At 40.9% G+C, this 27,494-nt stretch overlaps 1 protein-coding gene across 3 annotated transcripts in view; it reads right to left on the reverse strand.

Moving 5' to 3' along the window:
- USP22 (ubiquitin specific peptidase 22) overlaps window positions 1–27,494 on the reverse strand; it is a 102,362-nt gene that overhangs the window by 27,245 nt on the left and 47,623 nt on the right. For 2 of the 3 annotated variants that reach the window (XM_080617258.1, XM_080617259.1), the window contains exons 3-6: window positions 26,975–27,088; window positions 26,387–26,431; window positions 21,684–21,785; window positions 178–347 (exon numbers count right to left, since the gene is read on the reverse strand). In XM_080617258.1, the coding sequence (XP_080473384.1) occupies window positions 178–347; window positions 21,684–21,785; window positions 26,387–26,431; window positions 26,975–27,088 (431 nt within the window). The remainder of the gene's footprint in view (window positions 1–177; window positions 348–21,683; window positions 21,786–26,386; window positions 26,432–26,974; window positions 27,089–27,494) is intronic. The other variant, XM_080617260.1, reaches the window with a different exon arrangement.

The raw sequence follows: 27,494 nt of genomic DNA on the forward strand, positions 1-27,494 counted from the left end.
AGCACATGGGTATAAGTGACAGTAGGGTCTCAACTCAATCTTTACTGCTTTTTTACACCTTGAGGGGAAACGTAATTTGATTCCCTTTCTATCTGCAAACAGCACACAACCCCTTTTGGGATAGGAACCAGCCAGCATCTGGGGAAAGGCAATGTGTTTGTGGCAAACAGCACTCACCTCCTGAAAAAGCGTAGACATTTCACAGACCAGACATGAGCTGGGGCTTTGCATTTCACATTTGTGCCTGTCGGAGAGGAAGAAATCGCGCAGCAGTGGAGTGTGGGTAAGTGCCTGGACAATACAGTTCATAAAACATGTGTTCCCAAGATTGATTAGCCCTCGTAGACCTATAAAGACAGAAGGGGGAGGGGACGCATAAGCATGATCAAGTTAACATAATGGTGTATTTGCATTTTTATATAGTTTTCACAACATTGCCACAGATTTACTGTACACGCACAGCTCCAAGTACATAGTTTTATATTGCTTTAGGTAGGCTATTGGTTTTGAGGTACCTAAGTCACAAGCTGCCACTTTCTACACTAGATTGGGGTTTAAAATTCTCAGGAAACCTTCAAGTACAGCAACACCAACTGCATTATTCTGCAGTGGCTGTTTTGCCCTATGCGACCAAAACACCCCCTCCTCCCCGAGCTGATACCAAAGTGCAAATACAAGAACTGGTAAGTCACTACAGTAAGAAACCAATACATTTAAATAGTAAGTTTTCAGATAGTTTAAAAGGCTTTCCCTAATGCAAGTCACAAAGCCAGAATAAGGGTTTTGTGCTGTTCTAATGCAACTATCATCTTTCTAAGATGGGCAGTGAAGGAAACAGCCTTCACAAAACCAACTCAGGCTGCGAATCCAATGCAGACTTAGCGTATCCTTTTTACGTTCAAAACCCAAGATCCAAACAACCATAAAAGAGAAACTCTGACCAACACTAGTTCCACACTTGTTTTAGCTAAGTTAAACATTAATCTACAGTATACATCAAAAAAAATCAACTTGGCATAAGAGGATTCATCACACCTTAAGTCAAACGTTCAGTAATGCCCAGAGACGACTTCTTGTGCTTGGAACCCAAGATGCTTAAAGGAAAGCTCTTTTGTTGCACAACAGAAGAGAGGTTAGGAGTGGGGAAAGCTTTTCAGTCATTTGCAAAGTCTAAGCGAGAAGAAAAACATGCTCAAATCCTTGAGTATTCTTCCAAAAGGTTACCATAATACTAACCATACAGGAGTGCTAAATGACAAGAGCATCAGTTGGACAAGAGTGCTTATTTGTAATCAAAAACTTACTTTGAAACAAGATTAAATGCACTGACAGATGCAGTTCTGGTATTAATTTTTAATTAACATAGTCCTTCCCTGCAATATAAATATGATTACTACATGAACAGTGAATGAAAAAACAGGATTCCTTGACAGAGAACAAAGAATTTCCTTGCCATCCATGAGGGGAAAAAAAAAAATCAGCTGGCAATGCTGTGGCAATTAAAACTGGTGCAGTTCCCTTGCAGTACACCAGATAGTGCTCAAAGGGCTCTTTAGCATCTTTTAGCAGAAGGAGGTGTGGTCCAGTTGCTACGTTACCAGAGAGAAACGGCACTACATCAGCTCGAGCTGCACTACATCAGTTTGAACTGCACTACTGAACTGCAGGTGATAAACAGAGCCCTCAAAGTTATTGTCCTCTATCTAATGCAGCACCATCCTCCTTCCAACAGCTTCCTGGTGCTTCCTTTTACCCAAAAGTGCAGGACAAAGTTTCTCATTATATTCTAATAACTTCTACTGGGCAGAAAGCTTATTGCAATTGCTTTGTTTTCATGCTGGGAGGCAACAAGTGTATGTACATTAGCCAAGTGTTAAATAGTTAATTTGTTGTAGCAGCTTGAAATACAGTGTGATGCTTCAGCTTTGAACACCATCCTATTTCATCCCCCAGCCTGCATGTCTCTGCAAACAATGTCACAACAGAAGTGTGTTCATGCTGTGCAAGTGGAGAAATGGTTGGCTGGTACTTCTTGCCTACCTCTCTCCTGTATTTTCCATTTAAAGCTTACTGGGTTTATTTAAGTCACAGACTGCAAACCCCTGGACATGCCTGAGATGCACCAGGGTATTCTGATGGGCAGAAGAGTCCCTGTTTCTGCCTGGAAAACCCAGTCCCTCTGGTCAGCTCCAGAACACAAAGTCACCCTCCAAGCACAGAAGACTGCTGGAAAACCAGGAGTACATCTAGAGGCTCACCCTAGTGCTTTTGTTTTTGATATCCAATTGAGCAATCATAAGTAAAAGCAAACACATAAAGGCAGCTTTTTTGGAATCATTTATTAAGCATCATTTATTACATGCCTGTGGCTGGACCTTCTTTCCCTGTGACCACAAGAATCAACTCTTCCTTAAAGTTGCCACCAGAAGACTAGTTACAGGCGTCAAATTCAGAAGGTTCTCTGGGTCTGCTCTACTTGCTTGGTCTTTTGCTGTCGGTTTTTTCCTGGGTCTAAATGGAGCGCTTCATATGTTATAACTTCACTTGTATGAACCCAAAGTAACCTGCAAAACAGACAAGGCTGAAATGTGAGTACTCCAAACCCTAATAAAATAAGAAAGTAGTGAATGTAGCAAAACATGAGAACTTACTTGGCTGAAAAGGGAAAAACATAAAGGAGCATATATCAGTCTTATCCTTGAGGGAGTAATGACTGCAGCTGCTACACTGTCTCTTAAACTGACATTTGAAATGAAACAGGTATGATGCAGTGAACTGCAGCTATGTACTGCATAACTAATTGTAGCGTATTGGAAAACATAAAAATCTGATGTACATAAAGAGCTGACAGAGCTCAGAACAACGCATCCCCTTGTGCTTAACTTTTATGGGGAAAAGTGGATTTTGTTGGAAAGAAAAATAGCTAAACCTGAAAGCCTGTACAGAATTCTAGTCATTAAAACACTAAGAATGTTAAAATACTTCTGTCTGCCACACCTATTCCCTCCACATTAATAAAACCTGGCAAAATTTAACTGGAAGAGTCAAACATTGCAACACTTGGGTCATAAAGTAACACAAAAATAATGTGCCAAAACCTCAGATGTAGGAATGCACTGATGAGACAACTAGTGGAGACAACTTGGCGTTTGTGCAGAGGAGTGGGGCTAACTAAGGATTGCCAGTATTATCTTACCTCTGGTAATAAATCGTACAATGGTTTGGGTTGGAAAGGACCATAAAGCTCATCAGGTTCCAACCCCTGCCACGGGCAGGGACACCTTCCACTAGAGCAGGTTGCTCCAAGCCCCTGTGTCCAACCTGGCCTTGGAACACTGCCAGGGATGGGGCAGCCACAGCTTCTCTGGGCACCCTGTGCCAGCGCCTCAGCACCCTCACAGGGAAGAACTTCTGCCTCATGTCTAATCCAAATCTTCCCTCTGTCAGTTTAAAGCCGTTCCCCCTTGTCCTATCACTACTTACTCTTATAAAATGTCCCATAAGGTATTTTGCAAACTTCTGCTGTGCTCATAGTGTTACCTGTTTCTTATGAACTGTTCTGAAATAAGCAAGAGCAATCAGTGAGATACTCAACATATTCTACACACATGTGTTCTCATGGCAAGTGCAATTAGAAAAGCGCTGGTTCACTTCTGAACCTTGCTAATGTAAATGTGAACACTGGAATTCATATTGCTGTCAAGACAAAGTTGACCTGCATGGTATAATCCATAAAGAAAACACATGATGCATGGTGTACACCCACTACTCTCATTCTGTCACATGCTGGACAGGCAGGGCATAAGCAAAGAAGAAACTTCTACAATGCCCTGAGCACAGGTAAATCTATCTGGGAAATTCCTTTTACATTCAGTGTCAAACCCAGGTTCTAAGCCCCTGGCTTACCTTTGTCAGCTTCAGTTCTTCAATCTTCTTCCAGTAACAGGCTTTTTCTTCTTCAAGTGCTCAAAGCAATAGATGTACAATACTGGGCAACAAGGCTTGTTGTGCTGCTGGGAGATCCAGAACACTAGCTCTGCAAGTCTACCCACACAGGCGAGACGGAAAAACCAAAACCAGATAAGGAAATTCCACTTCTCTGTTAAATGCAACTGTATATAAAAGGTGGGAAAGCAGGGAAATGAGAGGATCACACATGAATACAACATACAGAGAAACCAACCAGGTGCCTCTCTTTTTCTGCTAGAAGAAGGTCTGTTTATCTCTAAACCTAGAGCTTTGTGCTGGGATAGGACTGACAGCTGATAAACCAGTCCGAACAAACACTACCACATAGAAAGCTGTGATTTATTTGAATGAAGGTTGTAGAAGCAAGAACATAGGTCACTATAAAATGCAATCTGTGAGACAATCAGGAATCACTCAGATGCACTAAAACACAGCCAGCTCGAGATCCTTTTTACATTAAACATAGGTTGATGACACGTTAGAGACATTTTTGCCCCTGTATCCCAGCCCTCCCAGGTCCTCATTTGGTGTTGCTGCTTCCCTGAAGCTCCATCAGACAGTACCAGAAACTGGGGAAGAGCTCACTGAAATTATAGAGGATTCCACATAATCCTTGGAAAACCTGCAGTGTAGGATGGCAATGAAGATCTCCAGACCAATATTAGGTTTTCATCCCATGTTCATACAGCAGGAATTACACCACCATTGAAGAGCATCCTTGTGGAAAGGTATTTCAGGGGAGAGCTGCCCTACTTCTTAGCATCTAAAGTTAACCCCAAATTCCCCTTCAGCTCTCAAGTTTCAGGTGCAGGCCATCCCACACATCACCAGAACGTATCTGTTACAAACACCAGCCAGCCCAATACATCCCTGTTCCACCTGCACACCAGAAGCAGCGTGGTTTTGCTAATGGGGTTAGTGACAGCAATTCTTCTCAATAAGTAATCCCTTTTGAAATAGCAACAAGAAAAACCCCCAACATTTCAGAAAGCAGCAATATGTAGATATATGGAATTGCAAATCTATGTGGGGAAAAGCCAAACGTTGTGACACTGGTATCAGAGAAGGTAACCACGCTGCTTTGGTCAATCTATTCCACACCACTTCAGCTGAAGCATCCTTTTCTCAGTGGCTGCATGAAACCCACAAGGAACTGCAGAAGCCGGAGTGGAACGTATTAGAAAAGGTTGTTTCAGGTGTTACAGACCATTTTACAGACTTGCTGAGGACACACTCACGTATTGCATTATTTTAACAACAGTTAAAGAAAAAGCTCCAGAAACTTTTGCCACAGCCAAGTTAAACGAAAAAAATTCAATCACATGATCTTAAAACCTGACTTCACAATTGAACGTTTTCTACTTCCAGCAAACACACAACGTGCAATCTACCAACTAGACTTATTACCACCCTTTGCATTGGTCCTTCAGGATCCCCAGCAGATAAGCTGGGGCAGCTGCCTGAGGAGGTGCTTTCCAAGCCGATTCATTGATTCAGATTGGTTTACCAGTAAAGTCTTTTAAAGGGAGTATTGTAGTGATAGGACAAGGCGCAATGGGTTAAAACTTAAACAGAGGAAGTTTAGACTGGATATAAGGAGGAAGTTCTTTACTGTGAGGGTGGTGAGGCACTGGAATGGGTTGCCCAGGGAGGTTGTGAATGCTCCGTCCCTGGCAGTGTTCAAGACCAGGTTGGACAGAGCCTTGGGTGCCATGGTTTAGTGTGAGGTGTCCCTGCCCATGGCAGGGGGATTGGAACTGGATGATCTTAAGGTCCTTTCCAACCTAAACCATTCTATGATTCTATGATTCTATTTTGACAGACGCAGTTAGCAAGGGATTAACATGACAGATCAAGGAAACGGAGATGAACACTCACAGCCATGATCTTCCCTCTCTGCATTACTGCTGAACCAGGTGAAAATGAAGTTCCCCTGTCTCTATTTGCCTGACTTGGCTCCTCTTCTCCAGTTATTCAAGGGTGCCAGGTTAGTGACTACTCATTCTGAATCACTGTAAATCCTTTCTGAACCAAGCCACCTTTCTGGAGCTATATCACTACCACCACCCCCACCCTCTGTCAAGCCTCCTCAAGCTGCTCAGTCACCAACAGGCATGGAGAATCACCTGGAGAACTTCACCCTTCTGCTCCAGTTCACTTTGAAGCAAAGCCTTTTAAATCACAAGTCAGAACAGAGGTCTAGAACAGTATTTCTTAACTTATAAAGAGAGAGCTGATACCGACGTTTTAAATTTTTCTGTATCTGTTATATTCTATATGTAATATTTTCCTATATTATACTATTCCATTACCTAAAAATACCTATCAAATATCATGCATATGTGTGTGCATCAAGAGTCATCATCCACATTGAGTCCTGCAGTTCTGGGAGGTTGGGAGGATGACAGAGTGCATTGTAGTTGGATAATATTGGTACACAAATACGGATTTAACAAATATTTCCATTTGGTACTGACAGGAGTCAAACATAAAGCCAGCCCTTTCCATCCAGAAGCCCCAATATACACAAATGTGCACTCTGGGGCAGCTGGAGGACACATTCTTTAGTTTAAACAGCTGACCTGTACGCATATCACTTGGGAGAACCATAGGTTAAGTCCATTCTGTACAATACTGAGATGAGAACAGAAAGTAAGTTTATCTGTATTCATTGCAATTGCTTACCCTATCGAAACACACAAGAGGGGTGAGGTGGGGCTTGTCCCTTCCACATGCTGACCTGATGTTGGCATGCTTTCCCCTGGGAAACTCAAATGTAAGATCCAAGGTGCACATGAAAACCAGTTTTAAACAAGGAAGACACTGAAAACAGAACCAGTCACTATAAGACAAGGAACAAGTGGTTCAAAACCACCAAGACAACATGTCAGTTCACATTTCCCAGTTTTGCTGCCTCCAAGAGAAGTGTTATGACTTAGATGCAAGCTCAAGCACTTCATTCAGGTTCACATGACAACTTGAAGCCTTTTCCTTTTGGTAATCTCATCTCTGGCATATCTGTGTGCAAATGGGCAGTTCTGGAGTGACCTCAGCATTCACAGCAAACTGCCCAGATTTATGCTGTGTTAGGACTGCCATTCACAAGTTATCGGTTTTATCTTTTTTTCTCCCTTAAAATATCCATAACCCCCAATGAAAAGTTACCAGTAGGTAACAACCTACCTACATTAAATTGTCAGGCCAGGTTGGACGGGGCTTGGAGCAACCTGCTCTAGTGGAAGGTGTCCCTGCCCATGGCAGGGGATTGGAACTGGATGCACTTTGAGGTCTCCGCCAACCCAAACCATTCCATGATTCAATGGTATATACATGATGATGGCTGTAGCATCTGTTCAGCAGTAGAGATGAACATACTTTCTACCATGTCTATGAGAATGATTGAGTTCACTCACACCGTAACATAAAACCAGCAGCAGTGGTTCTGTACAGGCAAAACTAAGAAGTCCAAACCAAGTCCATGTGGTTATGTTCTTTCTGCAACCAGCTTTAGTGCCTCTGCACTGCATTCTTGGAAGGCTCCTTACCTTGGGCCCATACACCATCATGTGAGCATGCTCATACTGACACTGAGAACATTCTTGCTGCTCTAAGCCTAGGTGGAATTTGCATTGACTTAGCATGGACTGAGGCACCAATAATGTTTTTCCAGCATTTAGTTTGTCCCCATCCCTCTTGGTTAACAGGGAATTTATTGCATTCACTTTTATTCAATAGCTTCAATGACATCACATAATATACACTTACAGAAGGTACAGACTACATCAAAATAGCGCAAATGTAACTGGAAGACAGGACAATAACTCAAGAGCAACTTGTTAAGCAGGAGAAACTATCTGAAATCAATTACATTCAATAAAAGCAATTGTGAAGTAGGAAACAAGAAAATTAAGTGGACAAACACAAAATGAGGAGCGATGGCGGCAGCAACTCAACCTAAATGACTTAATACTGTGTTATAGCGCTGAGACAAACAGCACTTTGAAGCGTCGCAGGACTATGAGAAGGCCTGGGAGGTTGTTATTGTGCCTTGGTGATAAGAAAACCTCAGCTGGAATTGAGCACACGCTTTAGTTCTACGGAAACTGGGGAGAAGTTGAGAACATGAGTGAAAATTTCCATTAAATGAATATTTGACACTGGAGAAACAACTGAAGAACCCACTGGTTGAGTTTAATTAATTAAAGGAGATAGTGCTGATGGAGGAAGAGCCAGGCTGACAGCTCTCAAGTACGTTACAGGCCACTACAAAGAGGACGGTAATTAACTCTTGTGGCCTGCCAAAGCTATAATAAAAGACTGAGCTCACAAGAAGAGAAATTTAATTAGATATTAAGAATAATTGTCTCACCGTTAGAAAACACTGCAACAAGGGAGTCTGGGACTCCCAGTTGCTGGAGTGGTTCCAAACGCTGCTCCAGCAGGAATGGCGCATACCTTTGATCCCAACTCAGGAAAGGTGTGAGATATCCCTCTATGCGTCACCCCGTGACCGTTCACACATCCAGATTAATATTACAGTGTGATATAAACCACCTTTGACAAGAAGGGGCAAGGTGAGGGCATTTGCAAACAACAGCTAAACCCATCTAACAGCTCACTGATGCCAAAAAGGCTGTTCCCCCTGCACTGAGCTGCATCTGCTTGACTCCATGGTAAAATGGGTCACCTTGCCTGTCTGGCAGTCCCACCTTGAGGGGATGAACTCATTAGCAGCAATGAGCCTTTGACCTGTCTGAGCAGATTCACAGAGCTCAACAAGGGTCAGGACAAAATGCCAGTGTCAGAATGCGGGAGGGATGCAGGAGCTGTTGGTCTCTTCCATGGACAAACAGCCTCCTATCTCCTCTACTGTCACAAGCTTCCAGCACAGGCTTTTGTCTAAAAGCCACAAGGAGGGTAGCAGAACAGCCCTAATGTCTGTATCCTTATTCCTGCCACATGGTTTTAGAAACCAAAATGAACTGCCCTCCCTCAGGAAGGGCTGGAGAACAGGTAACAGCTGCTGCTAGCATCAGGGCTGCTAACTATCCTCAATGTCATTTTTAGACTGCATAGGTATTCTGCGTATGAGCTTCTGCATCTGTGGCTCAATGCATCATTCATTCACTTCAGCAATGCAAAAAATAGTCACAGGGTAACACAAAGAGGTCGCCTGGATCTGCTATTTCAGTTCATTTCCTCTGTGTCATACCTGCTAGTGTGTGTCAAGATAAATACATTTGCAGCTATGAGAGGTGCTATAAATCAAAACTGGAGGAGTGTTCCTGTATCATGTTGCACCTTCAGTTAAAAGCAGCAACTGCCAAAAAACACTGGGCTGAAGACACAGCATAGGAGCTACATGTTTATGACTCATTTAAATAAAGAATTTCTAGTAATGATACAGAAATAATCAGCAACAACTGGCAATGAGATTCAAAAAGGTTCCTCTTTACTTTGCCAGATTAGGGAGACAAAACTCACATCTCTCAGCAATGACTACCAAAGAAGGCTTTACTATAGGGCAACGGATCAGCCTTTACACACATGCTGCTCAGACATAGATTGTTGGAAGAACCTAAGGGCAAGTGATATCCTTGGAGCAAATGGATCAAATAAGTTACCAAGAGTATGATCAAACACAGGAAGTGCAGTGGTTTATGTTACTATTGCAGAGATGAAACAAAATCCCCAAGCCAGACAGTGATTCCTGAGTGTACACACTGTGCCAGACACAGAAAGTACTCTCTATACTATACCCACAGCTTGTGTATCTTTGGCATCAATTCACAAACCATGCCAAACCATGAGCCACTCTCCACAGCCCAGAGGAGTCTGTTATCTGCCTTAGGGCACACTCCCTATGATTTTCTTTACCTGTAGATACTTTGTGGTGTTCAAGCACTGTGTGCCTGACTCTCCAAGAGTTCTGACCAATTACCCTTACTTGTACTTCTGTTTCTCCAGGCTTAGAGCACTTCCAGACAAGGTCAGTGATCTCTTATAACGGTGTGGGCATGGTAAGCCAGGCTGTGAGGTTACACTCTGTCATTTCCTTCACAGTAACTGTATGCTTGGGTTATGCCCAAGCACACAGACAAGGAAGGAGCACTCCATGTCCTTTAAGTTCTCATCCTTCTGATTTGATGGTACTTGGCTCACGAGCGCACACCCTTGGCCTGGTAAAATGAGTCAGCAGGCCTAAAATATCTGGCGATACAAACAAACCAACCTCTTGAGGTTAACTTTTCATACAGGACGTGTAAGCAGAGAAGCTGCTTCAAGCAAGTCAAGGGACTGCAAGGATCTCTTCCCTGTGAAACTAAATGAAGAAACACACTTCCAAAACCAAACGCAGGGAGTGGTTCTCAGCAAACCACTGACAAGGGTATTGTGTCTTCTATTAAAATCACAGGGAAACATAGCTGTAGAAGATGGTGAGAAGTGACCTGGTCTAGCCCTCTACTTCAAGGCAGAATTAACGCTACCTGTATTATTCCTGACAAATGCTTCCCCGAATTATTCTTACAGCTCTTCAGAGTTGAGATCCTGCAATATCCCCTGATGCACTTGTATTCTGAAGTGTTCCAGTGTCATCTGGATCAATAAATTAATGCAGAGTTTGAGAAGTGCAACAACATTAATATGGAAGATACACATCCACTATGAAACCCACAGATAAGCTTCTCGACTAGTAGTATCAGAGCTTCTAAATAATATAATATATTATTTATATATTATACCTCAAGTAACAACAGCTTTAGAAAAGCTCCTAAAATGAGGGAAGAGACAACCTGTCCAAGATACTGAAGTATCACTTGTTTTCTGTGTATCTCAGTGCGTATGGCATGAGCCGTTTTATTTCCTCTTATGTGCCCCCACAAGGAGGAAAAGATAACAGCCAGACAGAAGCCTTCTGTGGGCCAAACCTAGATAAGATGATCCCAAACTGATCACAGAGTAAAAAGAAACAGATAAGAATACAAATAATGCTTCCTTACAGAGTAAATACTTTGCTGCCTGGTAGCGGCAGAGCATGACAACAGTCCTTACACAACCACACACAGTTCCATATGATGAGTCCGCAAGGGTTGGGCTTTCACCTAGGTAGGAGACAAAAACTATTCCAGGAGCAATTTCTCCTGGCCAGGATGTGAAGTTGAATTGCTCTTCCTGTTATAGCAATGGCTGCCTTGTGAGAAGAATAACCTGAAGTAAAAGAAAAAGCCAGGAAAAGGCCTTTTCATAAACTGACGTGAGACAGTTAAATCCACACCTAAAACCAGGCTTTAAAAATACATATAATAAGCATCTGCATGAATTTACTGTCTCCCACAGCAAGCATATGTTTAAATTAAGTGTGAGGCAGGAAGAGAAAGGGGAGCTAAAGCCAAGGACCTCTGCAGGATGCAAGATGAGCTTTGAACCTTTTGGTAAGTCACCTACTAACAGAAGGAAGACCCGTGAGCACTCTGCAAAAAGGTCTTCTTTTGTTTCAGCAGTATGGGAAATGTCAGGTTTTATATCTGTAATTTCTCATCTTCAGCATTTTTACCGACCATCTGCATCGCCAAATTGTTTTTCTCTCTCAGGTGTCTCCAGAAGAAACCAATGCATCATGTTCTCAAAACCAGAAAGCTATACAGCATGCTCTCATCCACGGCAATTATTTCTCTCTATTCGATTCTCTCAGCTCAAATGAGTAAGACTGAAAAAGGCATTAAGTTCTGCAGCAGAACTTGTACCAAACTTCTCTGAATCCCTATCTTGGCATATCAAGACCCACTGAACAAATTTTGTCTGTTGTGCCTCAACCTGATCCAATCTCTGTCAGGGTCTCTTAGCAGGGAGTGAACACATTGTATGTATGCGTTCCCCAATCTGGATCTCAGATTCTCAGAACATGCAGTAGAAGAAAACATCTTTCCTATATGGCACTGGAAATAATCACATAATGCTTTGATACTTGGTAATAGATTTGATTATCTGATCCCTGTAACGCTTGAAGAGCAGTTGGCTGGAGGAGAAAGATGGAACACGATGCTCTCCAAGCACACGTCGCGTCAAGAGCTAGAGAAAGAGAAAGGTGCCTATTTCTGCACAGCAGAAAACATGACATGAAATGCCACATTTAGGTATCTGCATTGCACAAAACATCTTAGTTTAACAATGAAGCCAGGCCCCTTACAACTGTCGTGCTCGTTGTACACTCAGATATACAGAGATTAATGGATTTAAAGATGTTGAATAGAGGCATGGAGAGGCTCCTAAAGCAACCACATGACCGAAGCAGGAGCTGCCCTGTCTCACCCACCCTACAAAGCACAGTTCAAGGCATTAAAGTCCTATAAACCAGAGCAAAAATAACAAGCTGATAATTGCAGGAAGAGGGAACAGAGAGGAGACACTCAACATCAGGGAAGAACATCAGCAGGCAAAGACCAGGAACTGGGTTTGTCAAAAGGGCTGAAGGATCAATACAGAACATTATGACAATTAGCCCTTTAGTTTAGCTCCAGACCCTTCAAGGTATTTTTAAACAGCAACCAAAAAAAGCCTTCATACAACATAAAATACATCAAAAGGGGGCACAGAATCAAACATTCACTTTGCCCTCCCCCAAAGCAGCCCAACTTCAAAACTCAGTGAGCTCTTGCATGATCTGCACAGAAGCGCAAGACTTGCAGTGAGAATCCTGTGCAGATGGCATCTTTAAAGAACAAGAGGTACTCCCACTAAACTGACAAACTAAGATTCACACCCGCAGCCGTCCTTTCCCCCCAATATCACACCATATGCTGCCTCCAAGTTTTTCCCCTTCCTCAAACCAGATTTCACAAATTAATAACTTGAGGAGTAGGCTAACAGCCAACGAAATTAACTGCATCCAAATATATTAATATGCACAAATTCTTGTTGATGAACTGGCACCGAGCTATTCCTACAATCCACAACACACAAACCACGCCACATGCTGTTTATGCATATTCCTACTTTCAGTATATACTGTATCTACCTTCTGTCCACACAAAGCCCAGCTCTAGAAGCAGACAGGAAAGAGCAGAATGGAAGGTCATAGTAAATATACTCCAAAAGCTATCCACAAAAGAACAAAACTGAGATGGAGATTACTAGCCTTGTTGAAAATGCCATGCTCTCATGACACAGAGTTAATCAGGTTAAAACCCACTGGTAAATCAGTTTGTTTCTTTGGGCTGGGTTTAAGAGTAGGAAGAAGAAACTCCTCACGCTACAGGTGCGCCTCTGCCCATATTAAGGCTGTAACCAGTGTAGCTACAAGGGCTAACTCTGAACTTCCTCATCTGGCTCTTGATTTAAAGATTATGAAAGTACCTTTGCATTGACTGCAGCACTAAACAGCAAAAACATACCCTCCATTTCAAGAAAGGCTTTGGTTTGTAGAGGATCACTGCATGATACGGACAAGAAGAGCAATAGTCTCTAGCTTGCCATTGTGTGGTCATACCTGCTAGCCTCAGGGTTTGCTGTCGAAGAAGGACAAGGACTGGGTCTACTGTTTGTTCTGACAGACACAAAGCCAAGCACTTCTGGAACAACTTTCTCTGTATCCACTGTTCTGATTTATTTTTTAGTAAGTTAAACAATTCCCTGATAAATTTCCTTTAATTTTAAGCAACCAATACTTGATCTAAATAAAGGTACCTTGCTCAAGAAGGCCAGAAGGAAGTTCTGGCTATATATTGCTGTTGGGTTTTTTCTTGACAAGAAAACTCCCATTCCCATAAAAACCTGTTCAAGCAGATGATGACAAGTGACTAACATTTACTGCATTTTTCATGCTAAAAGCCTAGTGTTTTGACTGCGTGATGAAGTTATGTAATGACTTAGCGAAGAAAGTACAGGGGGAAAAAACCCACCCTTAGAGAGAAATAGGTAAGAGAAATAATGGAGTCAGCAAACATCTGACACTTGAAAGTTGAATGAGCATCTAGAACAGGGAAAAATGGCTTTGTGCTGCTACCTAGCTGGATCCAATGATGAAGTTTCACCTGAAGAAGTCAAATTGAAACCAGAGGAGGAAAATCAGGTTCGAGTTAGACGTCTGGAACACGATCCAAGCCTTGGATTAAGAACCCTGTCTTCCAAGGAACTGCACATTGTGAACGCACACAGCGTATCCTCTTTTGTCTCAAACCCCCAAGAGCCACCTAGAGTTACAGTACTGACGTATGTTCTATGTAAGTAACATGAACAGCAATAACCCAAGACAGGGCAACACAAAACTTCAATCCCAACGGCAATCTGCTTATTGCACACACAAATAGCTTTAACTTGGTACACTTTTATTTGAGGTAAATACCCCTGGAGATTAGAATTCTAGCTTTACAAGCTTTGATGTTCACATCAACGTCTTAATCTGTAATACCTCATATTACTGTAGCTATGCACACACCTATACCCTGTTGCCTCTCTTTGCTCTTATTTCCCCACTAACTAAACATGTAAAACAAGCTTTAAATGGAAGGAAAAAAGTCAAACCATTCACAGCTTTATATATATATTTTTTTTGTAAAGAACTCTAAAACTTGCACGAAAACCCACTGCTCCTCAGACACCAAATACACCCAAAGGTTCTACTCAGCTTCCTGTTCGGTTTTAAACTAAACTGCTCCCACATAAAGCTATGCAAACTAAAGCCTTCAAGCAGCCCCCTGAGCCTAAGAAGCTCCTTCAGAACACATTTAGCACATCGCTGCAAAAGCTGTTTCCAATGCCAGCCTACGACCAAGCTTGAAGGTATCTTCTCCTCAAAGCTGGTTTTGACATTTTGTTAATGTTTACTGGAAACAAAGCAAAGACATGGGATTTATTCTGTACATAGATACTGCAACAAACAATCTTTAAATCTCCTGTTTCTAAGAGCTGCTAATACTCCTGATCCTCAAAAGTTAGGTCTGGTGGTTTCTTCAAGAATCCACATCCTACTGCAAGAAGATCAACCGAAAAACACTGGGAAGCCTAACAAAACTAGCCATCATTTCCTAGAATATATTATTTCCCAAGTTATCCCACTGCTGTTGCCTTATACTTCCCAAAGAAGAGATGTTAACTGGTTTATACTTCAACTTGTTACAGCATTTCAACTTGAAAGTAGGACTAAGCCCTTGGGGAAAAGTAGTTCTTTGTAAAGGGAAACGGTATCCTCCTTTCATTATTCTTTACAAGCTGAAAAACAAGCCCTGCAAGTTTCAACTGTTCCTTCAATCATCAAGCACAAGATAGGCAAACACTGTATATTAGTAACTTCCAAAGAGCTTTTGTTTCTCTTGGGAAGGGGGACTGTGTATAAAGGCTGAGAAGGGAGAGCCACAAACTTTGAGGTTATGCACGTAGAGCACAGCAGGAACACGGCACAATGCAAGAAGTTCATGTGGATTTCAGCCTTACTACTGATTGCTCTAAAAAATAAATAAATTGATAAATAAAAAAGAAATTGTTTTAGAATCTTAAAAGATAAAAAGGAATTCATTTAATTACATATTTACTTTAAAAATATTAAGCAAACCATGCAACAATATAGGCCACGGTACCACCGATGTCAGCTTCTCAAAGAATTTGTCATCTTCATATGGAATCCTAAAAAGCCTGACAAGTTTGTTTTCTGTTTCAAACTGACTTCCTGGCTTATTCTATGATCCAAGAGTAGTCAATCTTCGCTGGCTTTGCTGTAGACAAATGAAAACCACAGCTTGGATGCAGTGTGGCTTGCTGCCAGCAAAAGGAGGTTCCCCCTCACTCCCAGCCAGGCATCCCGTCCCTGTTCCGTCCCTTCCTCACGCCAGCTTTGTGCTTGTGTCAGAACCTTTGTCAAGCTGTCGAGTGCAGTAACACAGAAGAATATTGCTCTTGCAAAACCACCACCACTAAAAAGCACAATGTTTGCTGCCAGCTTAATGAACTGAACAGACTCTGCAACCAGCTTGACTGCTCAAGAGCCAATGCCCGCGAGAGGGTGGGACCATGTGGCTGGAATTAAGGGGAAGCATACATAAGGGTGAAGAGAAAAGGGCTGCCCACTGATGTAAGCAAGCTGTCTCCCTCAGTTGTAACATTATGTCTTCACCCTTAGCAGGTATTAGAAGTATGCTGCTAGTTCTTTTGCTTAAGACATGGCAGAAAGGGAGAGAGAGAGACAATGAAGTCTGATTGATCTCATCAGAAATGCTTTTTAACGTCTGGTTCTCTTGATGTTCATTAAAGAGTGCATCCCTGCAAAACCATGACACGAAATGAAAACACAAACAGGGTAACTCAGATTCAGAAAGAAATCATCATTGCCTTGAGTCATGATTCAATGAAATATGGAGATAGTAAGAGCAGAAAAACCCCTTGCTCCTGTGAAGCTAGCCAGAGATCAAATGAGCGTTCTGAAGAAGAACTGTTCATTAGTAAACTCTTCAAATGTGAAGGTAAGATTACTTACCCTTCTATAACAAAAGCTTCTATAACAGAAGTTTGCTCACTCCAAGCACGTAAATGCTCCAGGGACTTCAGTGCTAGTGTGGTTGTCCCTAAGCTCATCCAGGAGCAATTAAATCATAGATACTTTCACAGGAGTTGAACTGTGTGACATTAAAGCAGGGATGCAAACTGCTTTCTGCCTTGGAAAACCATCAATCGATACACAAAAACTATCCATCAATACATAAAATGATGAGTGAAGCACCAAATCTGGAATTTCTTTTTGAAAAGCCTTTTGCAGAGGAAAGCTTTGTATTTGATATTGTTAAAGAGGTCAACTTCAAAAGTCTTAAGCAAGACTTCCTGAAAGCACATCCCTAAAAACCTTAGCAAGGAAATCACAACTCCTTTAATGTTTCTTAGAATTCCCTTGGAGCTTTGAGAGGAAAAGGGGGTTTTAAATTTAGGTTTACTACCAGGTTTATCAATGTGAGAACTAGAAATCACACAACTAAGGCCAACAGTCAAAGCTCGTGACAAGGAACTTACTAACCCAACCTTTGAGGAAACCGTCTGACGACCAGGGAACCATTCCAGTTGTGAAATTAGACAGAAAGAGTCAGGGAGGAAACATGCACCTGAGCAGTCTCAAAGGTGGTTTTCCTTTCTGCCATCACAGAGCAGCCTAAAATCAATTAAGAATCAAAGGCTTCCAATTCCAGGTGCACTTTGTGTGCTCATGATTTCAAATATAGAAATATTCTGCTTATAAATCAATCACTTTTCAGTTCAAGTTACAGCTAAAAACTTGGTGCTGTACCAAACCATGTTTTCCATTCCACTTTTCCTTTTCAGCTGCCTTAAGTAGCACTTAACTAGACAAAGTACACCAGAAAGCTGGTGGATTCACAAAGACAACTCCCAGATACTGATGTAGCCTTCACCACCTTTAAGTGTTGAAGGTGCTTCTGCAGAAGTGGGAATGCTCCTGGTAGCTTGTTTAGAGAACCAGAAGTATTTTCCAGGCTGCTGTTCCTCTTCTCTTGCCACCTTTACATGAGAGCTCTGCTGCAATATTTATTCCACTTATGCCGCTCTTTATCACATCATGTTGCTTAGCACTGCACAGCTGCAAAACCCACCTGCTTCTCCCATGTAGCTATTGTTTTTGCCATCTCCCCCCACCTCATCATTCCTGCTGAAAGGATTTGTTCCATCTCCTCTAAAGGCTATCCCCTCTGCCTTTTTGCAAGGCAGCAAATGGGAATCCCAGATGGCTCCTGCTAATTACCCAAGTGCCTCCAGAGTCTAATTCTTCCTATTGTTACTACACCAATCTTTAGCCACGAAGTCATTTCATATGGTAATCAGAGACCAGCTGATCCCAAGCTAATACTTCATGTACTCAGAAGAACTGATCTGCTGGGGGTATTAATGACAGCAGAGAAGATGAGCTTTGGAAAACAGTTCCCAAAAGATGGTGTACCACTTACAGTGGCATTCCAACCTCCTCATAAGAACACTTTGTGAATGTGGGGTTTGGTCACTACACTCACCTGTTGAGGGCAGCCTCTTCACAGACAAGAGACTGAAAATATCACTTCCCTTCTAAGCTGATTTAATCTAATTTAATAATTATTAAGTCTTACCTAATTTTCCATATAAAAGTTTTGGTGTTTAGCGGATGCTTGAAAGCTTCAACCCAAAATTAAGATGAGCATTGCTATGAATAGAAACATTCTGTGAATTTAATAGTCTAGGCCACGATTCAGAACTGCTGCTGAGAACAACATACAATAACTTACACAGTTTCTACTTCCTACTCCCCCTTTGCATTCCCCACAATACACCATCCCTTCAGGCTGATCCAGCTCAGCTGAAGAAATGAACAAGGCAGCATGCTGTAGCATCTGGATCATCAAGGCCTGAGAATGTCTTGAGCCAATACTGCTTCCAAAGGGTGCATGTTTATGGTTTGAGTAGACTACACAGTCTTCTTGAATGTCTTGAAACACAGGAACTCCACTGACATTTCAAGCCTGCTAGGACATTAGGATATGAAATGTCCCACAAAACCCACACTATTATGAGGATTTTTCATCCTAGCTTCTTGCATGTAGATAGCTCAATGTTTCCATGTGGTTCAGAGTAACTTGGGTGACGCTGTTAAGATGTTTATGTGCAACAGTGGGAACAGCCCTTTACATCCCAAAAGGTAGGAATCAGCACAGTTTGCGCAGCCTGTAGCAGAGCCTGACAAGGGTTTTCATTTGAAGAGCAGTTTGCTCAATGGCAAAATAGTGACCGAAGAAAATCTTGAATCTTCAACCTATTTTATCTTCTTCCTAGTTGGAAAGATAAGTCTGAGATGGAAACACACATTGTTCCAAAAGAGAACCAAGCAAAATCTATGTGGGTTTTTTGTTAAGATGGGTTTTTTTTTTTGTTGAGTTTTTGGGTTTTGTGTGGTTTGTTTGAAGCTGTGAACAAGAAGTTCCTTCTTCAATGCATTTCAAATTACCACTCAAGTGGAAACATCAAAAGCTCGGAGTTTTGCACAGTATTTCCTCTAATGAACTACCAGTTGAATCCTCCATTATAACATATTCATTTCATGACTGAGTATTCTTCAGATGTAATTTATGGTGCAAATGAAAGACAAAGGATCCTGCAGCTGTATATATATGTTCAAGCAGCTCAAAAAGAGCAGACACATCCACCTGTTTGAGAAGCATCAAGACATTGCTACAGATCTGGAATTAAAAGGTCCCTTTAGGTACAAAGAAGATTTTGCCATGGAGTAAAACATTCACACAAGTGACATGCAAATAACATGTAACAGATGTAACAGGAAGCTACAACAAAATTTCACTACATGTTCCAGATACGAACAAAGTTTAACAGGTTTAACATCACATGCAAACGCTGCACATACAGGTTAAATATACCCCTTCAAGGTCATGCCTGTCCAAGTTTCAAAGTGCTGTCCCATCTACTTTAGTTATAACACTATTACATTTGTAATACACAAATAACGAAACAGGCATCAGCACAATAACCATTTCAAGTTGTTGCAGAGCAGTTGAACACGCCACCTCCCATCTGACAGCAGTCTATCTCAGACAGAAAGCAGCAAACACCCCAGCCTTCCTCTTAAAACAGCTTTGCAGAGAGCATTTTATATATAAAAGGCAGCTGGTTATGTTTTAACAGACTCTTCTGCAAACAGAACTGATCAACAGATGTGCAATGCTTATTACAGATGGGTATCAACATCAGCTTCATTTTCAGAACCAATAAAACTGGACATTATGCCTATTCTCTGAGCCATTTACCTACCTCAAAAGATAAACTGGACTCACTAATATCTGCTATGGGATTGATAAAAACTTGATGTCAAAAGAATTGAGTATTAGAAAAAGAGAGAAATGGGCATGTCCAGATAATTGCAGCATTTCAGCCTGCATATAGGCTCTTCACTGATCTGAAACTGCAAACAGACAAGTCAATGTGAGGAAAGCGAAGGGAGAAAGACTCTGAAGCAGATATATATTTAGCAGCAGGTTAGATGGAGAGAAAAGGCTCAAGGACAATGGCAAGTCTTTTCTTCCTTCAGCTAAACCCCCAATGTATTTTTGTGAAAGAAAGCTGCTCTTTTGCTTTTAACTGTAGCCCAAACTGCATTACGTCTCTTGGGTGCTTTGATTTTTTTTCTCCCCTCTTTCTAAATCTCAGCACATAGACAGCTTGAGGGCTCAGGAGGAGAGACTCTTAAAAGCATGCCTGCAGAAGTAAAGAGATCAGTCACTTCCCTTGTCCCCTGTGTTTCACGAGCGTTCCCCCGCCCGTGCGGCATTGTAGGAGATTACACGCAACCAGACACGGACTTTTCAAACAGACTGGAAAATGTAAAATCCTTTAAGAGTAGGCAGAGCATTCCTTCCACTTGGCAAAGGGAAACGCAGAAATGGCCCTCATTTCTTCAGAAAGGTCATGCTCACCTTCAAAATTCTATCAAACTCCTTGTTTTCCCCTGTACAGTTCTATTATCTTAAGGAACTGGTAACAGTCTTTACAGCATATACTGGAGTCTCATAAAACGCAGTGTGAACATGATGCAAGCAATCTTTGCTTAGTGATTTTTTTCCTAGGCTGCTTGTTTTCTATGTCCACACGTTTTTCTAACTGTCTTTCCTGTTTCACTATGGCAAATGCATAGGTCCCTTTAAAATCACCATTCTAGATCCATTTTCAAGTTACCACAACTTACTCTGTGCTGCTCAGTCTGTTGTTCCAAATAAATATACACACATTTTGGATTAATTATGACTTATTGTATTAAAAACATGGCATTAGGAAGTTGTAGCAATTATGGTTCAGTGTATTTGGACAACAGCAAATGTGCTGAAAGCATGATGTGTTCACGTAACAGTCAGTGGCTTAAAAAAATAGGAACAAGCTTTTTAAACAGTTTCCTGCTTCACTGTCTATAGCTACATTTTCAACCTTGTACCTTCCCCATTAAAACGTTAGTGTGCATCTAACAGTATAGGAAAATGCCCAGAAACTTAGCGCTTATCAGGAAGCTACTTTTAATCCCCTAATCCCTAAAGACAGCAGAAAGAGACTGGAAAACACTGTTCATTTTCATCATCTTCACCCAAATACTCTCCAGCCATAAGCAGATATATGTTAGCATTTCAGAGAGGTCTTTGCTCCAGACTATTGAACTCTCAAAATTAAATGTTTGCTACACATTTCAAGACTGCTATTTGACACACACTGGAGAATAAATTACAACTTTTCAGAGTCAATATGATGTTGAAGAGACTCCATTTAGAGTTAGAACATGAAGCAGAAAGACATCATTGTGCTTTCTGTCTGCTAAAACCAGATTTCCCGACAGACTGTTATAGGTAAGGATACATCTCAACTACAGGAGTTCCCTTCACACACTTGCATGGGATCTCTGAGCTGAGCTAACATCACTGATTTCTGCTGAAGTCTTTAAAGGCATATTGTAAAAAAACCCAATTCTGCTTCATAGTTGTTCCACAGATGATTCATCATCAGTACCTGAAGTGACAGCTGATATCGTTCTCCAGTGAGAACAAGGTAGTGTGAAATAGACTCATTTTGTGATCCTTATATTTAGGAAATCCACTACAATAACCTCAGGGTAAAAACCTGTATGGAAAAAACCACCACCATGGAATTTTGACCATACGAGTGGCTGAGGATCAGCTTCGGAAAGGATGTCTAGAACTTACCTATGGTGCAGTTTGTGGTTATTTTTCTCCGCTTGGGGTTGTGTCGTAGCAATTCTAACTCCCGTTTGGTTGGCTCCCATGTTGAATACTTCTCTCCAATGCCTAAGCAGACGAAAAGAAAGTTTCAGGAAGTTGTTTAGTAAAAGGATTAACAACTCAGTTCAAGTAAAAGCTTTCATCATCCTGTCCATTAGGTTAGATTCAATCTATGTACAACTGTTAGATTCAATCTATGTACAACTGCAAGAGGCCGATTTCTTTTTAGCCCTTCAAAAAGACAGCAACCAATCTTCCACCAAGTAAGAATTAAAAGAAGAAAAGAGAAGCTGTTCTTTACCTAGAAGGAATACCTAGCCCAAATAAGTTTTCCATTATTGGATTATAATCCTCCTGTCAGTTAAAAGGAAATTCCAGCACAAGAATACATCCACTATTACACAAAAATGCATTTCTTTGTGCTCAGAGGAGGTCAGTGACAGAACCGCCACATGATTTTAGGAGAAGATACAGGATAACCAAGAAATCTCTTCTCCAAAGCTTTGACAGGTTATTAGATAGATCAAAACTGACCCAATTTAATGGACAGATACAGGCTTAATCTTGATAGATTAACAGCAGTATTTAGTAATTTGATATACTAAACAGTTGTTACATGTCTCAGAATTTACCATTACAACGTATGACTTTTCCTTATAACCACTGTTGTAGGATTAGACATTAGCAAGTTCTAGCACTTGAGATTCACTCTACTGATGGATCTAAGATCACCTACAAATGCAATTAGTGGCAGGTTTAAATACAACCCTCCCCCCATCAACAAACCAAACCTCTCCAGTTACTTTACTATTTCTCATGAGCTGCAGCTAAAATCTGTCATTATTCCCTTTAAACATCAACACTGATTTCCAATACATTAACTTTGTTCAGAGGAAAGTGCAGTAAAAATGAGTCAGATTAGTAGTATGGAGAATAGATCTGGAGTAAGCACAGAGTTTGTGTTCAGTGTAAACCTGACACAAGAACAACACAACAGTGAAGGCTCATGTGCTGACCGGCTAAGTACTGCTGCAGCATTCTACATAGCACAGAGGAATTACTATGCAGGGTCAATTGTAGCGAGTCGCAAAAGCATCTTGGCATTAAAGCTAAAGAATAATAAGATGACAAGCAATCTATTCTAAAACTGAGGATTAAAGTCAATTAGGAGTTATTTTTCATGGAATGCACGGAGCAGAAACAGTGCTGTGCTACAGAAAATATAAATCATACATATGAAAAGAGGGAGAGCAGAAAACATAGCTAGAGGCTTACACATTCTGCATAATGTGCATGAAATTTTAATAGCTCTTTGATCTTCATTTTCAGAAATAGCTCTGCTTGTCAGAAGCTACCCACCCAAAAACGTTCAATTCATAGTTATCACTGACCCTCCAGCTTCTAGTAAGAAAAGGTCTTATTTTCACATTCTGGAGGACTAGAAAAGTCTTATTTACACGGATGCACCCATCTCTCACTTGGTTTGATTCAGCAAGAGATTATGCTAGAAGCATAAGAAAGAATACCAGAATCATACAGTCCCTTTCCTTTATCCAAGGTTCAGCATCAAGCTCCACACCCAGGAAAACAGAAAAGGAAACTAATTACTGAGTAACTGATTGATGAGATAAACCAGCTGCAATGCTTTCAATACACTATACAGTAGGCACAGGCAAACGAATGAAGCAACTTCAGAGATGCACATATGGACAGTTCACATATGACAGAACACTGGCTGGCAACAAGTTTCAGATTAGGTGTCTGCAGCAACCCTTTTCGTGTTTGGAATGCTCCCTTAGGAATTTATATGAATTGGATGGCAAAGAAAGCTCAACATCATTTGCAACACAGTGTTAGTACCAGCTACTGCACTGGCCAGCTGTAAAATCCCAACTCTGGCATTTGGGTTCACTGGAGTTTAAGCGTGGCCAAACACAGTGTTACTTGACAGTGGGATGAAACCTTGCAGTAAAAAACCCTTGGACATCGTTATAATCCTGGTTTAAATCAAATGTAACAAAATTCACACCCAGAAACACATCTGCGCTCAACTTTAGGCATGCAACAGTTCCACATATGTCAGCGGGACTATTCATATATATTTATATATATCTATATATAATTATATAGCTTAAAGAGGATGGGGACTAAAGCATTTCACAAGAGCAACTCTTCAAGACAAGTTAAACACGACAGCCTGGGTTACTTTGCAGGATTCTGGGTGAATCAAATATTGTTCAATTAAAATGGAATGAAATCAAACAGAAAACCGGGTAAAGTTAATGCCACAACACACAGAGAGCACAACAGACAGAAAGCTTTCTTACAGAAGCCTTTCATTAGAAAGAGCACAAGTTAAGTCAGAGACAGATATTAAAGTGTTTTGTTCCAGCTGTGTCATTTAACATGAATATTGAGGTTTTATTACTCCTGAAAACGGGTGAGAAAAGACAGAGCCATTTATTAGGAGTGGCTCGGTGTTTAAAACAAAAGCAAAACACAACTAAACACCACAAAGAAGGAAAAAGGTTTAATGAAAGGTTTAACAGCAGCCACAAACATGCCAGAAACTGCACCATAATCTACCTTAAACAAAACATGCACGGGTTACCATTTACAACTAAAGGAAAGCAGCCTTCTAAGAGTCAAAATTCATCATTTTGAAAATGATGCTCTAAAACAGCCAGAGATTCAGGTCAACATGTGAAATCTCCATCCAAGGATTCATCTCATTAGGTCAAATACACAGTCATTTCTCAGGGACGTATGGATGAAGGAAGGAAAAGGCAAAGAAGGTTCTAGTTTATACAGGTCAGTTTCGCGAGTAATCATTAATATTGATTGGTTACTTTGCTAGACTTGAGCAAATCCCCCCTTTTCCCCTTCCCAAAATCCAAGCATTCATTGGAACAAGGGGTTCTGCACCTCCCTCATTATTAAAAGAGAATCAGTATTAGAGGGGAAAAAACAATGGTAGAGTTGTGACTTGTTCAGAGTTATACCATATAACCCTGAACTACAGCTGGACATGGGGAGTCACCACACTAAGTGTTAATATTACAAGGGAATGAAATGAATCATGATATTTGGGGTTTTTCTTAAAGTCTTTTTTCTCCAGGCATCGTGTTGTTATGTGAGCATCTATTAAAGTATATACTAACACCCTTCAAGCACTGTGGATCCAAGTTTGAAAATACACAGCATTCACACTTCAGTTTTTAAGCCAATCGCAGTTTTTGCAGACTGGATTCACTTCTGAAGTTGCCAACACTATCTGAGGTTAAGTAACTGTGATAGAAATATAAACCCAAGACACTCAGTCTGGGGTTTGTACTAATCTTGACACTCAGTTTGGAGGACGACGGGCTCCCTCCCCCTTATACTTTATAATCTTTCAGATAACTTGAGTCACTATGGGAAGGAGAGGATGGATTGATGCAATGGAGAAGGAGGGGGGGAAAAAGAGACATAATTCTCCATTATTTCTCCTATGTATCTCCCTTTCTCATTCCTTACATAGATTTGTGGGTAAACACACATGGTTTCGTGATGAAAAACCATAAAATAAAAGGCCTTATGCCATGACTTGAAAGAAAACACTATCTATACGGTGTACTCCAATCATTTAAAGTGGACTGTCTATTCCTTTCATTTTATAGCTTCACTGATCATCACAGATTTGGTCTACAGAGACAGAAGAAGCAGTGTGCATATTTATATGAATATACATTCATATATATATAGTATGCCATTCATTAGTCAGTTAATCAGTACAGAGAAGGTGATTCTTCCCTTCACCACACAACTCTGTGGTCCAAGATGAACTATCTGGTAGCTGTAATTACCCTAGAACATAAGCTAGAGCAGCCTGAGGTCTACTGGAGGACAAGTGGCTGCATCTCAGTCCAGAAGGCACAAATACATCATTTGTCAAGATATAACATAATTAAGAAATTTGTCTTTGAATTCATATATTCAAAAATAAGGAATCAGGGTCCTTCCTCTTCTATAGCATCATGAGGAAGTGTTGTATTGTTGTAGTTAATTAAGTTGGTGCCTCAACTCTCTCAGAATGGGAATAAGCAGAAAGCAGAACGGGATCTGCAGCAGGAACTAAATAATAGTAGCTATACTTTTGATATGCCATCAGGAAAACTCTGTTTAATACCATGTTAGCTGCTATTTTTAAAATGGGAAATGAGGTTAAGAATGGTTTGAAGTCATATCAGCCCTGACTAAGGCTGTCACATTGAAACAGGATGCCATGGATTCGGTAAGAGACGTTACTAGACAGAAGTCATCTGTCTTCAAATACACGCTTTCCCACTTTAAGAAAATATACCCCCTGGAGGCCACTGGAAATGGAAGATGACAAGCTTTTATAACTGATGCTTAGAAACTACTCAGGTTAAGATAAATGCTACTTCCTTTCCTTTCCAAAAAATACAAAGGGAGAAAAGGTTTGGTTTGGAGCAGTTCTATCAAGGAAAGGGCATATGAAATCAAGTCTGCTGTAATTATTCAACCACTGGAACATATCCAAACAAGAGGAAAACAACTGGCACGATAAAACTGGCATTTGTAACTGTGATTCATGTCTATAATGGCAGGATAACCAGCAAAGGGACGCTTGTTAGTGAAGTGCGTCGCCAGCCCACGCCTCTTACCTGTCATTGTACACTGGTAGTGAGAAACCACTGTTGGGGTGAAGGCTAAAAAAGAAAAAATTAGGGAAAGCAAACTGAATAAAACAAATGTGGGTACAGATATTTTGTGTGTCAATATTTCTACATAGATACTGTGCGTGTACCATGAAAGCACAGGGTGTGTAAGTAAGCTGGCACGTTCTATTAGAAAAAAAAGAGGTCATTAAAAAAAAAAAATCACACACAAGGGTGGAAATTCATGTGAGGGGAACAGATTTATTGCCTATATAAGCCTAAAAGAGCAGACTGGTACATTTTCTACCTGATACAGATCTGACTCGGATGTTTGGCAGTATTAACGTTAGGTATTTTTCTCTCTTCTTGCCATTAAAAAGGAAATAGTTTTGCTACACTTAGGTGTGGCGCACATATTAAACTAACAGTCTAACTCCTGGAAAGTAACAGCTAGACATCTCTCTCTCTCCCATGGCCTGCGCTACTGTCTCTAAAGAGCTCTCTCTTCCCCTTATTGGTTTTTTGCCATTGACAAATGGGAGGGATAGGTATGATTAAAGCCAGAAACAAGAAATTCAGGCAGGAAAACCAAACCTTGTAATTTCCAAGCTTTTCGTTGTTCTTCTTTGGCAATTTGTTCCATGTCTTTGTCGTATATGTAATCTTGACACATAAAGCAGTATATACCCCCATACAAAAGGTCTATGGCTGCAAAACAGAAGGGAAGTCGGGGAGGAAGGAAAAAAAGACGTGAGTTTATAAATGAGAAGACATTTTAAAGCAGGTTTCCAAGTCAGGCACTTTCTTCTCAGTAGAGTAAAATCTGTACCTTAGAATCTGAAGGATAAAGAAAAAAGATACATTAAAAACCTGATTTCTCTTCCAGTTATTGTATTAGTTATTCAATTGCTTCTGGTACAGCAAGAAAACTGTGCAAGACAACAAATCATTCACTGCCTTCAAGTTGGTTGTAACTCACAATATACCTCTCGAAGATGTAAGTAACCAAAAGGCATAACTACAGTGACTGACTGCAACACATGCAGAACTCGTACTGTAAGACTTGATATGTAAGTTTGACATTGCCTTTTTCTAAGACTTCAGTAATTCCTAT

The sequence above is a fragment of the Psittacula echo genome (genome assembly GCF_963264785.1).
Source record: "Psittacula echo genome assembly, chromosome: 5".
NCBI lineage: Eukaryota > Metazoa > Chordata > Aves > Psittaciformes > Psittacidae > Psittacula > Psittacula echo.